The sequence below is a fragment of the Pectinophora gossypiella genome, chromosome Z (assembly GCF_024362695.1).
Source record: "Pectinophora gossypiella chromosome Z, ilPecGoss1.1, whole genome shotgun sequence".
NCBI lineage: Eukaryota > Metazoa > Arthropoda > Insecta > Lepidoptera > Gelechiidae > Pectinophora > Pectinophora gossypiella.
The window spans coordinates 2,392,889-2,408,771 of record NC_065433.1 but is presented as its reverse complement, the minus strand read 5'-3'; the positions used below and the strand labels follow the sequence as shown (position 1 = coordinate 2,408,771).

Genomic DNA, 15,883 nt, shown 5'->3' with positions numbered 1-15,883 from the left:
CCTTAACCGTGTAGCTGCAGAGTTTAAGCACGTTTAAACAATTTGGATATTATGATAAACTCACCGGCACTCCTTCATGGCTCTCAGGGTCATTCGGTCCCGGAAGGTTCTTCTTGTTCCTGCTTCCTATGATAACCTTCACCTCCCCTAACGCCGGCTGGTATATCGACGCCGACAACAGAAACCTAAACCTATCTTCTAATCCATTCAAGTTTATCAATTTCTTATTTACTACGAAATAAATCACCCCAGCTTTCACATCTTCGTGTGTGAAATACGCTATTTCTCTCTCTCGTGCACTCGTCTTCTCACCAGAACTTCTGATTATCTTCTTTATCGTTCCGTAAGTAGGTTTGCGAATAATCGTGTATACTGGATCGCTTGCAGACAACGTAGCGAGTCCAGTGGCGTCCATTACGCTCAGCGTGATCTTAGTTTTCTCTGACTCGACCCTCAGGTCTTCAAGCACCATCAAAGGTTGCACATTGACCTCAATAGTGAAAGGACGGGTGGCGTTGCTGTTGTGCACGTACGCTATCAGGTCAAAACTGTCGTTAGCGGCAGACATATCGTTCTGCACGTATCTGACCATCTTGTCCACCAAGTCTTTATGGGAGAAGGTGGTAACAGGAAGGTTCCTGTCACGATCTACGTCTGCTACGTAGATCACGCCGTGCGTAGGGTGTCTCGTCACGTTGTACCAGACCTTGGACTTCTTCGCATTCGTTTCAACGTATATTTGATCCGTGGTTATCTTAGCGAGGTTCACTCCTTGTTGCAAGTTGATAGGTTGCAACGACGTCGCGTTGATCACCACCGGAATGACGTCAATCGTGAAAACTGTATAGGTCGGCTTGAACTGTCCGTCCCACACTCTAAAGTAAAACGTGGCCGTCTGTAACATTCCTGTGTGTTCGTATATAATTTTGCCATTGTTTATATCTTCTTGAGTGAACTTGTTTATCGACTGAGCTTCGTCTATAGTCTGGTTCTTATCGAGCATGACTATTCTGCCTTGTGTGGGTCCACTGATGATATCGTACAGTATGCCCGACGGGCCCGTGTCCGCGTCCTCGGTCAACAAATCATTCCTCGTCAACGTGTAGTTCTCCCCCTGCACTACTTGTATCTGAGGCGCGTCCGTTAACAATCTAAACGGCTGGTCATTAACAGGTATAACATAAATTGGTATTGTAACGTTACAAAGCAGTACGTAATCAGGCAACAGGTATATCGCCATGTCGATTTTATCTTGCAAAGTGTCGGAGCCGTCGTGTTCGTAGTTTACCACTCCACTCTCTAGTTGCGACTGGGTCAACGAGGTGGTGTATGGTTTAAGCTCACCGTGAGTGGGCTGAGACCACTGGGCCTCGATTTGGGGCTGCCTCAGTCCCGCCTGCATCTCTAGATACGAGATCACGTTGGTAACATTGACTTTTATTGGGACTTTATCACCTTCTTGCACTTTTATCTGCGGTATGTAGACAAATTTGGCTAGACCGCCCGAGGATACAGATATGTCAATACTAAATATCTGGTCAGTGAGGGGTTTCGCGAGTGCCGCTTCTACTGAGAAGACGAACGAGTCGTTGGTGTAAAGATCGGAAAAGGGGTGCGTGTGTTCGTAGTATACTAGGGTGTCGTTAACATCCTGCTGTGTGAACTGCTTCACTGTTCTGTGGTGGTTGTCGTTTGTGGCCATTATAAGACGACCTAACGTTGGGGCTCTGTCCACCTTGTAAACAATAGTTCTAGTAGCGTCAGAGCACTTCGACATCAATAAATAATTGTTCAAAGGTTCTCTCATTAGGGGAAACACGCGAAGATTGTGCTTTCGTATTACTTTTAAAGATACAGATTTGGTAGAGATCAGGAATGTAATTTTGGACAGCTCGTGTAGCCCATCTGTGACGTTGAATATCATTTTACCTTTGCTGCCATCTGAAATAAATGAATTATCTTTTAATATAATAAACGAAGCCAAAACCCATCAAAGAATGGTCGAAATAAAGACTGGATCAAACCGGAACAAAAACATAATATCTTCATCAATCTCTTAAGATTAGGAGTTAAGTGGGCCTAAAATGCCACATTGAATCAATTCATCTAAAATAGAAATATTTCTATTCGACATTTGCACATATAAAAGTCAGTGCGTAATGTCTACAAATATAAAACAGCTATATTGCTTTTTCAAATTAATCGCTTCAATGTGGCTTTTTATTCCTCCCAGGATAGTCCAAGGGAAAATGGATTTATCTCTACACACGCGATACAGCACTCGCACAGAGCTACACAGTACAACTACGTCACCGTCACTTTATTTCGCACTTTACGCGACACTTGAACACTACACGAAACGATGCACTATACACAGAGTTTCTATCTTGACAGAGAGATCCTGCATACTATATTTCTCGTCATGCTTATCATACAACATTTAATGAGGCATACTATACACTTACTTCTATGCACAAACAGGACTCTGCCGTGGTCGATATCGGCCTGAGTGAAGTGGTTGACGGGAGTATCGACATCTCCCTTCATTGCTATGTACCCCGACACTATGTCTACGACGCGGATCGTTACGTTCTCCAGGGGAGTGTCTATGTCGTTTACATCTGGAAATAATTGACAAATTAATAACACTATACATACAGGGTGTGATTGACGGAAAATTCCGCTCTTGATATTAACTCAGAATTAAGAGGTGAATCATGGAGATTTGTGAAAAAGATTAGTGATTATTTGGAAGATATGATTGCATGGAATTAACTGTATCGGAACTGGTATTAGCCAAATTACTGAATTGTATGACAATATGTTATGTTTTTTTTTTTAAACGTCTAAGGCCCGGCTTACATCAGTAAGTAGTAACCTTCAAAGCACGGATCATCTTACTTTTTGGACAATCAGGTGATCAGCCTGTAAAGTCCTAACCAAACTAGGGATCACAAAGTGATTTTTGTGATATGTCCCCACCGGGATTCGAACCCGGGACCTCCGGATCGTGAGCCCAACGCTCATAAACTGGACCACGGAGGCCGTATAAATAATACTTACATAGTTCATTCCTAGTGAAGGTGAAGCTGCCGCCCTCCCAGACACACAGGCCGGTGTTCGCAGCCACTATCGGAGGCTCGTCGTTCACAGCCACTATGTTCACGCCAACGGACAGCGGCTCACTCTCCTTACCACTCTCGGTTATTGCCACCACTCGGAACAGGTCCGACGTCTCCTCTGAACCGTCGTGTACGTACTATAAAGATGACATCGCAATTAAAAAAAAAAGTGTAGTGAGGGTAGTTTAAGACACTGTACTGAAGAGTGCCGAGTGCGAGAGTATAAATGGTAGCTATCTATCTATCGGGCACGTGTCCTTGACGACTTGACGAGAGCACTCGCTTGAGTGTACTACCACCATGTCTAATCTTACTTACATACACAAACTGGGAATGTTCGGCCGAGCCACAAAATAAGATCATTTCTCGTCATACTTCATAAATGTCCTAAGACTGGTATTAATAATCTAAGCGCAGCTTCGAGACTGCCCTTAAGATCACGTTAATGTGACAGTTCTTTTATGAAAACATGGACTTGAGCATGATCTTGAGGGCAGTCTCAGCTGAGAAATGATTTGAGTTTGAAAAAGAAAACTTTCGTTTTGACGTTTCGTAAAAAGGATCTTATTTGACTAGGCTGTCAAGTTACCTGAATATTCCCCGAATTGAGCTTGAGTACTGGCAGCACGCCTAGTTCCTGGTCCGCCATGACTATCTTTCCAAACTTGGGTTTCTCGACCACCTTGTACATGACAACCTTCCCTCTGTAGTACTCCGTAACGGTCCGGAACAATTCCGGTTTGATGCTGACAGCTTCTCCTTCCACCACGGTTAAGTTGGACGCCACCACGTAGAAATGCTCAGGAATTATTATGATTGTCAGTTCAACGTCCCTTAACCACACTATTCCATTTGTAACGTCCATTTTGATCCGGTCTCTGGTCCGGTTGACTCCCGATTGTACGTAGAGGAGGCGGTTCGCATTGATGATGGACTGGTCGAACACCTAAAATTCAAATTCTTTATTATATATCACAATGTACACGTAAAGTACCACGGAGTAACTAATATTCTATCTCTCTAATATGTACCATAGTATAAGAAAACCAGGTATGCTCAATCCGTTCTGCATCAGTGCCAAGCTAGGTTTACCTCACGCCGCCGATGGGAGTCACTTTATTAAACTCGTAAGAACGATATCATACAGTGCATTACATAACAAACACACTGACTGTGTTGCCTGCTTATGTCGGCAGCCTTATTGACGGCTTAAGGGATTTTAAGTCTTAAAACAAATCACTTAGATTACGCAGTTGTCGCCGAAACATCGACGGTCGCATGGTATAACAAAACCAGGTACGCTCAATCCTATGACAAACCGCCATTGCTAGCCCTTTGATGACGCAACTGTTACCACTGTGCTACCATTAAATCGGTATCTCCAACATTGCAAGGACGTAAATTTCATTATTGAAAATTAAGTGAATTACTGACTAATGTTAATTACTATAACTTGTCACGTATATAAAAAAAAACTGTAAGTAAATCTTATACTAAAAGTTCAAAATTACCTTGCAAAGTAAATTAAAAACATTGGTCGTGGTTAATTATTTTTTTTACGAAATGGCAACGCAGATTTGGATGACGTCAGCTGGGCTAACCTTGAAATGTAAGCTGTCATTTTTGAACATAAGAGGTTTTCTTACACCATGCTTCGTACTAGAAAATTTGCCATACAAGCTACAATCAGCTGCATACAAATACTGCCTTCCTAGATCGGGAGTCGGGAAGGAGCAGAGTGACGATATGTGACCCCCGTACCTTGGTGTGTACTGGTTCTTCGTTGTAGTTCTCCAGCTCGACAGTTCCAGGAGTGGCGGATATCTCCAACCACCCGTGCATCGCCGCCTCAGTCACTTGGTACACGATGTTCGACGGCTCAATTTGAGGGTGCATTACCTGGAATAGGACTCGGTCAGAATATGACTGGCTCAGCAAACAGTGTTAACCCGTTTTTCACGGCCTCCGCTTACCTAACCTGAAGATTTGACAGGTCTCACATTTTACAGAAGCGACAGCATCATCAACCTAGCATTAACCCGTTTTCCCGGGGTCCGCTTACCCAACCTAAATACACACACACATACATACATATTTGACAAGTTTGGTCTTTTACAGAAACGACTGCCAGTCTAACCTTCCAACCTTTGGGTTCCCTTTAGAGAAAACCAGCCCAATTACAAGTTATGTCAAATACCATAGAAAACATGTCTCGTGTATGGGTACCCTCATAATTTTTGATGATATTTGAATTTTTAATTATCAAAATAAAATAATTATTATTGTTATTTACTTGTTTACGATGAATTATGAATTAACAAACAGTGAATACGGTGTATGACTAACTTTATTTATGACGTCATACCTCAGCTTTTTCATGAAAAATAAATATAGATATCTGCCGTTTTGACGTTTCGTTAAAAGTATCTTGTGAACTAGATTGTGGCCTATTATTTTGGCAAGAGGTAAAATTAAGTAAGCTCACGACTACATCCCAATTGGGATAGTCAGAGGTACATCGATCGCAAGATGAACTAGTAGTAGTACCCACGCCTTACCGAGCTTTCTGTTAGACCAACGTAACCTGTTGGTGGTAAAAGTATAATTCAAGGAAAATGTATAAAAGAGTTACCTCTAAGACTTCCTTCGTAATGTTAACACTCGTGGATTCCTCCACGATTAGAGGTCGGTTTGTGGTCACCCGGAGCGGCTCCCAATAACTGGACGGGAATATCTTGATCGGATATACACCCTCGCCCCATGTATCTAGACACACCACTTTAAACCTGCAAGATAATACAGATGACTTGTGTTACATACATAACATAAACAGCCTATATTATACGTCCCACTGCTGAGCACAGGCCTTCCCTCAATCAACTGGAGGGGGTATGCAGCATACTCCATTTTACGGCTAATAGCAGGGGCCAACGGCTTAAAGTGCTTCCGAAGCACGAAATCATCATTATTTTCAGACAATTAAGTGATTCAAGCCTGCAATTTCCTTACCAAACAAAGGACAGTCTCATAAAGTGAATTCGACTAGGTTCCCATCAGGAATCGAACCCGGATCTTCAGATCGTGAACTCAACGCCACTAAACCATTAGACTTGTGTAACATTTGAATGAATAAAATGACCAGCGACAATTATGGAGTTGGTACCTATTTACAGAAGAGTTAAAAAGTTTAGATGACTTGAGAAGATTTGAGAATTGTCGGAAATAAATTATTCAATTGAATTTAATTCAAATTTTACAACGCAATTTAATGGCAATTGAAACAGCTTTGATTGACTCTCTATACGTACATAACATACAGACTTCACTCAAGGGACCTTCCTCAGGGAATGATCCGGATATCACATGGATGACAATATGAGGGTAAGATTTCACAAAGTTCACATTGACCGTTTTATTGATTACGCCACAACTCATACTCATTATTTCGTATAAATCTCATGAACACATTTTGACAATTTGTGATAAGTATCTTGGCGGGCACTCCCACAGGAGCGCTCGGGCACGTCCCCAGATATCTAAGTTTGTCATGTATACTACATTCCAGATATCACTTGTTTCGATATCGACGAATTGCAAGGCGGCGTCAGGAAGTTCGCTAAAACTTACCTAAACTGGTCGATAGGTGTCTTAGGCTCTCTATGTCGATACGCCACGCGCGCCGCCGCAATGTCCAGCTGGGTAAACGTGTACGCCCCTTGGCCCTCCCCCACCTCAATCGCACCGTGCTTAGGTTCCTGTGTGACCTCATACCTAATGTCTTCTTCGAGGCAGTTCATGTTCGTATCCACCTGTTAACACGTGACAATGATTTTTGTTATTACTTACTGATGCACAAGTTGCCTATGGTGGCTCAATAATAACCCTGACACCAGGGTTGATGGAGTTGGTAATCCACCTCACAACCCACACGATAGAAGAAAAATGATTTTTATTCGAAATAGATATTAAGCAATATGTATGATTCTCAGAACAGGGTGGTTAAAAAGGCCACATGAAAGCAATTCATCTAATGATGACATTTGCGCATATAAAAGTAAGTGCGCAATGCAAACAAATGTCAAATAGCAATATTGCTTTCTTAGATGAATTGCTTCGATGTGGGCATGTTAACCATCCAGAAATATGATCGGTTAGAGTTGAACCACAATTGGCAGCAGTCGCATTTTCCCGCTCTAGCAAATGCTGATTTTGAGTGACCGAAAAGGATAGAAGCATAGGAAAAGCGTGCGGTCAGATGTACTTCAACCCTTAAGAATTAAGAAATTTCTTTGTCCGATGTGACAAAAGGGGAAGTTGAACGGGACAAACCAGACAAGCCGGCAAACAAAATGTACCAAACATTTCGTGCCAATCGACATAGCAGCACTATTTGTGGCTTTAAAGCAAAACGTACCTGCATATCTCTCGTTGTAATAAGTACAGCTTTCCCGTTTTCAACAATAGATCCGTTTGTAGGATACATCCGTATAAACGGTGGCGACGCTTGGATCTCCAGGTTGCCATTCACATCGAACATCCCGTCGGATATCCAGAACGCCATCTTGCCGTACTCCTTCCCCTGATGCTTGAATAACACCAAGTTTTTGTTGATGTCGTCTTGAGAGAACTGCGCTATCTGCTCCGATGGATTGTCAGCTCTGAATATCCCCCCGTTTGGAGGATCCTTCGTGTACCTTTGCACTGTGTAGATAATGTCTGATGGTTTCGTATCCAGGTCAGCATCAGTGTAACTAAGGTCCCTGGCTGTTATCAGCCTTGCTCCTCCGTGCACAATATGAAACACGTTATCATTAGCCCGAACGGGACTATTGTCATTCTTTAATATAATATCTATATGAAACACTCCGACGTACTGAAAATCTTCCGGTTCAGGGCTCAACGCCATAAAATGGAACGAGTCGTGGCGACTCTCAGAGTCGTCGTGTGCGTAGTAAACTCTGTCGGAATTCAATTCTTGTAGAGTAAAGTAAGTTGTATTGTCTCTGACAATTTTAAGGTTATCGTTTATAACTTCTATTTTTCCGTGTTTGGGCAGATGCGTTATGTTGAAGACTAAGTTGGATACAGCGTCAGTTCTGAAGTTGAGGTGGGTAGCTGGTATGGCCATTCTTGCTCCTTCCATGACCTGTAGCCGCTCTAGTGTTGTATGCACCCTGCCTGGCGAGTAATCAGAGGTCGACGACCCGGGCGTGTGTCGTATGGTCATCACTCCAGTAATGTTCTCGCACTCTGTGGCCCCTACTACAAACGAGAACTCGTCTTGTATGTGTGAGTATGCTCGCCTGTGTAACCGATACCAGAGCTGATCGGTCTCTATGTGGTGCTGGGTGAACGTGTTGTGAGTCTGCAAATGATGTTTACCAGACGATAGGTGAAGTATCCCGTACTTAGGGGGTCTTATTATCGTATATTGGATCCTGTCGTTCGGTAAAGCGATGGGCTTCGTCTTGAACCGCAAGTGTTGTGATGATATGAACGCCTCCCTCGTATTGTTCAGGACTAGTTCTTCGTTGACAGACTGATACAGCTCGAGTCTGATAAAAGTCAGTCGAAAATCGTAGAGCGTGTTCGTTCGTATAGTGCCGACGGATGCTTTGAACTGTGGACAAATAAAATGTTTGCACAGATGATTGCATTTTAAATGGCACTGTCTAGCCAGTTTTCACTAACCAACCAATTGGGCTTCTTGGTATAAACAAGCTACTAGAGCAACAAGGAGTTGGCGGTGAATATACTCCCGCATGACGGACTGAGCCGTGTAGGCCCAGTTGGTAGAACGCTTGCCTCTCACTTTGAGGTCGCAGGTTCAAATCCAGTACAGGCCTAAACCAATGATTGTCGAATTTGTTTTCGAATTGATGTTTGGATCATAAATGATTATCACGTGCTCATCGGTGAAGGAAAACATCGTGAGGAAATCCACATTCCCGAGAAATTCATTTTCGGAGGTATGTGACCTGTCAGTTAACCTGTATTGGGCTGGTTTTCCCTTCGCGGGTTGGAAAGTCAAACAGGCAGTCGCTTCTGTGAAAAACCGGACCTGTCAAATCTTCAGGTTAGGTAAGAGGATCTTGTGAAAAACGGGATAATGCTATGGAGATGATGACACATCTTTACATTGCGCACTTACTTTTATATGCGTAAATGTCAAATTGCAGTTTTTTTTTTTTTAGATGAATTGCTACCATGTGGTCTTTTTGATCTAGTTTTACATTTAGGTGGCAAGAGTTAGGAACATGATGACTATTTGATTGTCTGAAAAAGTAAGACGATTCTGTACTACGGAGGGCACTTTTGAACCGTTGGTCGCTGTTATTAGACGTAAAAACCTCCACCACGCTGCAGTGGAACAGCGTGCTGGAGTATGCTCCATACCCCCTCCTCGGAGTATTCTCCTTCCTCGGTTGATGGAAGGGAGGTCTGTGACTACCTATTTATATTTATATTATGTTGCTATAACCGACATCATACCTTAAACTCATCATGGGAAGGACTGCCCAGCAAGTGCATGTACCGCACGCGTCCGAAGTTCACCATTTCGGTGGTGAAGCTGTCCACAGTCTGCCAGGTACCGTCCAACACCCTCAGTCGCTCCACCACGCCGAACTGCGGCGGTTTCACTATGTCGTATCTGAACAAAGATTTTATGGTTATTGAGCATTTCTAATGGGCTAGGTATAGACTATTTTATGTTAGTAGTCTCAGCTTTTCAGCATGGCTTGATACTTCTTAAGGTTTCACTCCATTGATATACAGTACAGGGTGTAATTGACACCGTGACGACTACTGAGGAAGATGGTTCAGCTCATGATTCTGAGTTAATATCAAGTGGAGCTACTGGAACGCAGTACCCACTAGTACTGTCTACAGTAATTCCATTTGTTTGGTCAAACTATAGATTCTGTTAAACTCTTACGCTACCGTTTTACGAACCAAGTTAGAAATCGATTCCGTAATTTCATACAAGTATAATAACGTGTACTTAACCTTAACCGCTAAGGGTATGTTACCGGTATGTATGTTATGTTGTAAGGGTATGTTAGGATGTTCGTAGACTAAGTTTTCCGCGTTTAGACTCTTCGGTAGTGTATTATGCGTGCTGTTGTTGACTATGTATGCTAACCTAACTCCTTCTAGAAGCTCAGAAACCTCCTTTCAGAGATTTCGCGGCGCGACCCCATTCCTTTGAGGATTTTTATTCGCTGTACTGTCACTCTCATGCATTTCAGGTTCAGGCGAGGCAGTTTCTTCTGGACTAAGGGTAAATACTCACTTGACTTGCACGTTAGTCTCGTCAGCGTTAGTGGTGAAGGTGAGGTTATCGGCGGAGATGATGGCGTAAGAGTTGTGCACGAGTTGGAGCCCTGTGTTGTTCACCAGCCGCACCTGCAGCGGCACCACTGAGATGCGGAGCACCCCCGGTCCGCTCGTTTCTATGCCGTCTGACACCTGCACATAAAACATCTATTGAGGTGCCTTGGTCAAAAGTAAATGATGAAATTCTAAACTTGAAATAAACTACGAAGAGCATAGGGTACAAATCGCGGGCGATCCGTCAAAATACGCGGGTTTCTCGGGCTTTAGGCATACATACATAAACAGCCTTCCCTTTGCTCAATTAACCGGAGGGGGATATGGCGCATACTCCACCACGCTGCTCCACTTTTCGGAGGTACGCGACCTAACCTATATTCGGCTGGTTTTCCCTTTGCGGTCAGACAGACAGTCGCTTCTGTAAAAAACCGGAAATATTAAATATTCATCTTCATCGGGAGATGATGATGAGCCGGGACCAACGGCTTAGTGTGCCCTCCGAAGCACGGAATCATCTTGCTTTTTCAGAAATTGAAGTGTTTCAAGCCTGCAATTTCCTTACCAAACAAGGGGGTTTGGAATATACGGAGCGTTAGGCATAGAATAAAGTACAAAACGGTCATTTTCCACCGCGGACCGCTTTGCATCAGTGCCGAGCAAGGTTTACCTCACCCCGCCGATGGGAGGCACTTTATTACACCGTAAGAACGAGATCATAAAGTGCATTACACAACAAACCCACCGACTCACCTGCTTATGTCGGAAGCCTTATTGACGGCTTCAGTGTCGCCGGGTAACAAATCACTTAGATTACGCAACTCCATCTTTTTTTTAAAAAAAATACAAATAACGTAAGATGGTTATGATGGTAATGTTGGAGAGGACTATCTGACCTGCAGAGTGAGACGGATAGAGGTCTTGTTGAGCTGCTTGTCGCCCGACGAGCCGTGAACGTACGATATTACTCCCAAGTCCACGTCCTGCTGCGTGAAAGAGTCCACCGGCTGTCCTGACATCTCTATGTGCCCGCTGGAAACAGACATCAAAATCGAATCAAATCATTTATTCGCATGGGATTCGTGGTTTTGTAAACAGGGGCCCTACCGGCTAAGACGAAGCCGATTCAGATTGGAGCAAATCGAACATCGATTTGATTCTGTCGTACCGTGTAAGCAGCCAAGATGGCGATCCCCGATTCGTGACGTCACATGAAGTTTGGCAAGCCGTTTGAACGAATGATTTCAGTACTTTTGACACATAATCGGTACCGGCTCAGTTGGAATTTGGTTGTCATGGCATAACATCGCATCACGGCAGAGGTGTCTATAGAATACATCTACTCCTCGCCAGCTATCCTTAATAGAGGGGAGCCTATTGCCATTAACCAGGCACATATCCTGGAAACCACATCTATGATCCAAACATGAATTTCATGGGTGGTCACTGAGAGCATGCTGTGTCCTAAGCAAACTAAGGATCATGAAGTGATTTTTATAGTATGAGGTCATACTATAATACTCCGGGAATCGAACCTGTGACCTCCGGATCGAGAGACCAACGCTCCACCACTGTACCACCACAAGAGACCGTTACAGCCTATTTTCCAAGTAAGTGGTAAAATGTACTTACCATGTGCCAGATTAGTTCTAAAAACAATTGAGTAGTTTCTTAGGTTAAAGAATAATTACGACATTTATCTTTGACCTAGGAAACTGATCTAAAACTGACTTTTTCTATTTAACTTATTTATGAATTTTAATCAAGAAATACGTAATAATAAGTCCGACATTTTATCACGTTTTTCTGCGACGTCACAGTGTGCATTTTTATACAAATTTCACAGTCATTTAGTGTTTTGGCGTTTAGTAAAAAGTAACTGATTTGACCAAAAACACAAAGGCCTTAAAAAGAAATTAAGTCACCTGTTAGCTTCGTTCTTGCCGTGCAAGACAGTGTAGAGGAGATCCTCTGGCGGCGTGTCGGGGTCTTCTGCCTTGAGTATGTCTGAAGTGATCACTTTCCTCGTACCCTACAGGACAAGTCATACATACATATAGAAGAAACATGAATAGAATGGAACGTAAGATGACTGAAAGTAGAGTACGCGCCACGAAAGAAGCGAGATGCCTATATATTTCGCCAGGGTTATACATACATTCACTCTTTCATTGTAAAATTAACAGCTATCAATCATTCGTATCTTTCCTTTCTGGCGGATAAGAAAACGGTACTGGAATCACGAGTAGGGTATTTGAGTGGGTCAATGATGAATTATAAAATGCTAATCTAGAAATAGAAAGAAAGAAAAACATGAAACAGTAGGTGTAGGGCCCTGTGCTGGGAGGTTTTCTGGCCACGTATTTCCCTCAGCGTTACAGTTTCCGATGTAGTAGTAGTTTTACAGCTAGTTACATAATATGTAATTTATTTTCAATTCTAATTTAAATTCTGATTTTAATTTAATTTCTGACGTTCAAAAAGGCGGTAACTATGTAAGCCAATTTTGAAAAACAAATCTTTTTGAATTTTGAATAGAAGCCAGTCTTAGATGATCAAGAATCAAACTCATTTTACATTTCGAGTTATATTCTTTTATTTATGAATTAAGTCAGAATGAGTACGACGTTAGATCGCTTTTATCGATGACGTCACAAGACAGTATTTCCATACAAACTCCAAAGGAAACTTTCGTTTTGACGTTTCGTGAACCGTATCTCATTTGTGTTGGCAAGTAGCCTATTGTCGATTATTATAGTCATAACATAACCAACTACTATTCTATATTATATTATCTATGCTACAATTTTACTCAATACAATAACATGCTTCAAAAAGTATCTTTATTCGGCTGTATGAGGATTCAAAACGGATGGATTGTATACAGGGTGTTAGTGACATTGTACGAACTACTGAGATGATTCAGACCATGATTCCGAGTTGATATCAAGAGGATTTTCCTGTCGGAAAATTCATGTTAATTTTAGTGTTTTTTTCCACTTTATATTAACTCAGTATTCGTTACGATGTCACTTACACCCTGTATAATGCCGCCTGATAGTAAAAACCTCGTAAGCTTTTAGAAAAATCGCATTCGGTTTCTGTATGTCCCCACCGGGATTTGCACCCGGGACCTCCGAATCGTGAGCCCAACGCTCAACGTTGGACCACGGAGGTTGTAACAGCATATTATGTAATTTTTCAGATAAATGTCTGCATAATAAGTTCTGAAGACAGTACAATTGGATAGTTTCCTAGGTCAAAGATAAGTTATGAAATTCTGATTACTGAATAGGACCTGATATTAGGCAGCTAAATTACTCAATTGTATACCAATATTTTATGTTTTATGTTTTATGTTTATTTTTTTTAAAGAACGTCTAGGACCCTGTGCCGAGGTTTTTCTTGCAGCTTCTTTTCCCCGGCTATACAGGTTGTGAGACGTTCGTTATGTAAAATTGACGATTCAAAGTGTAATGTTACCTACTGAATAAAGATATTTTTGAATTTGAATTTGAAATAAAGACGGATCTAAAGGTGACAAAAACATTTTCTTTTTTTCTATTTAACTTATTTATGAATTATATAAAGAAAAATGCAATAATAAGTGCGACATTACATCACATTTTTTAATGACGTCTCAGGTTGCCTTTTCATACAAATTCCATAGTAATTTCAAAGAAAATAATGTTACTAACTACGACGTACCGTATTGAAAACTCATAGCAGTCTCTATCAACGATACAACCAAATAGACGCCTAATGATTAAACATGTTGAATTTATAATTACGCAGCAGCTGCCTCCTCTTATGCAACTCGCCAACTGTTTGTAACTTAGCAATAAATGAATGAATGAATGAAGGTCGCGTTGTCTATCTGACCTATCTGTCAGAACCCGTTCATCTATATTAGTAATCTAGAGATTGCATCGTTGATGGTTGTATTAAATCATCATACTCACGATATTTAAGTATTAGACAGGTGCTTTCGGCGAACTTGTGAACAAAACATGCAACTACTCGCAAGCAAATCATAAAGATTAATCGAAGCGGTATTGACACTCTGCAAACATAAGAAAATGGTAAAAATCTATTTAAAAAAAACGCTGTAAAATAAAAATATTAAAAATTAAAAAAAACACGCAATTAACGTGCAAAATAAAAAATAATAATTAGACATGGCGCCGATTCTGATAGACAGTTAATTTTAATTTAGTTTTCTTTGCTCTAAAATTTTGTGATGTCCTTAAGCTTCGATCGTATACTGGTAGACTCAAAGTTTATGTAAAAATCAAACAAAATATCGTCCTCACGTCAATTTTGATGTACAGTCATAAGCAATATCATGTACCCACTTTAGAACCCTGTCGCACTATCATATTTGACATTTAATGAGGATTACTTTGTTTTTTGAGGAGTTCCGTGGCGCAGCGGTAAACGCGCTCGGTCTGCGATTGTTGATGTTAAGCAACTTTCGCAAAGGCCGGTCATAGGATGGGTGACCACAAAAAAAAAGTTTTCATCTCGAGCTCCTCCGTGCTTCGGAAGGCACGTTAAGCCGTTGGTCCCGGCTGCATTAGCAGTCGTTAATAACCATCAATCCGCACTGGGCCCGCGTGATGGTTTAAGGCCCGATCTCCCTATCCATCCATAGGGAAGGCCCGTGTCCCAGCAGTGGGGACTTTAATGGGCTGATGATGATGACTTTTTTAAAAAAAGTTAACGTGACATGGTATCAAAGTACACATATAAGTACTCGTAACGGTATATCCCTTCAAGTATTCCAGAGTCCTGAACTGTTAATCTAATAAGGGAATTTCCAGGGTATGTTTTTCAAAATCAATATCATCTATATTGCGCTGTACAGTTTTTTCTTCGTTTAACCATACCATAAAGGAGTCTGTCCACTACACCGTATCATACCATGACCGTAATAGGAATGTGTCAGGCAAAAAAATATTCTTTGTATAGAAAAGCATGATACTATGTCCACTAGACCGTTCCGTCAACGACTCGTGCCGTCGCGTGCCACGCACGGAGCGTTGATTATTGTCGGCGAGAATATTTCGCCGGTGCCGATACGCTCCGCGCATGGCACGTGACGTTGCCAGTTAATCTTTTAATAGACATACCTATTTTATTATTTTAAAACTTGAAACCACTCCCCAGACGTCCAGGCATTACCGATACACATGCGATAATGAAACGGCTTTCTATGAATAGTCATACAAATTACGGGTGGGCAACATACGGGTTGCATACGGACACCATACCGGCATCATACGGGCATTAAACGCCGTCGACTCATTTCAGTGGGCAAAGCAAGCCGTATCGTATTACCTTCCGTGCTTGATACGTTCATAGCACAGTCATGGTATGATACGGTGTAGTGGGCAGACTCCTTAAATTGTACATTTTGCACATAACAT

The 15,883-nt window shown here is 41.9% G+C and overlaps 1 protein-coding gene across 1 annotated transcript in view; it reads right to left on the bottom strand.

The window, feature by feature from the left end:
• Positions 1–15,883, bottom strand: part of LOC126380058 (chondroitin sulfate proteoglycan 4) — a 39,174-nt gene that overhangs the window by 8,169 nt on the left and 15,122 nt on the right. The window contains exons 11-22 of the mRNA XM_050029232.1: positions 12,380–12,486; positions 11,351–11,486; positions 10,417–10,592; positions 9,615–9,774; positions 7,537–8,742; positions 6,750–6,931; positions 5,755–5,908; positions 4,884–5,021; positions 3,712–4,068; positions 3,064–3,259; positions 2,466–2,621; positions 65–1,941 (exon numbers count right to left, since the gene is read on the bottom strand). Coding sequence (XP_049885189.1) covers positions 65–1,941; positions 2,466–2,621; positions 3,064–3,259; positions 3,712–4,068; positions 4,884–5,021; positions 5,755–5,908; positions 6,750–6,931; positions 7,537–8,742; positions 9,615–9,774; positions 10,417–10,592; positions 11,351–11,486; positions 12,380–12,486 — 4,845 coding nt within the window. The remainder of the gene's footprint in view (positions 1–64; positions 1,942–2,465; positions 2,622–3,063; positions 3,260–3,711; positions 4,069–4,883; positions 5,022–5,754; positions 5,909–6,749; positions 6,932–7,536; positions 8,743–9,614; positions 9,775–10,416; positions 10,593–11,350; positions 11,487–12,379; positions 12,487–15,883) is intronic.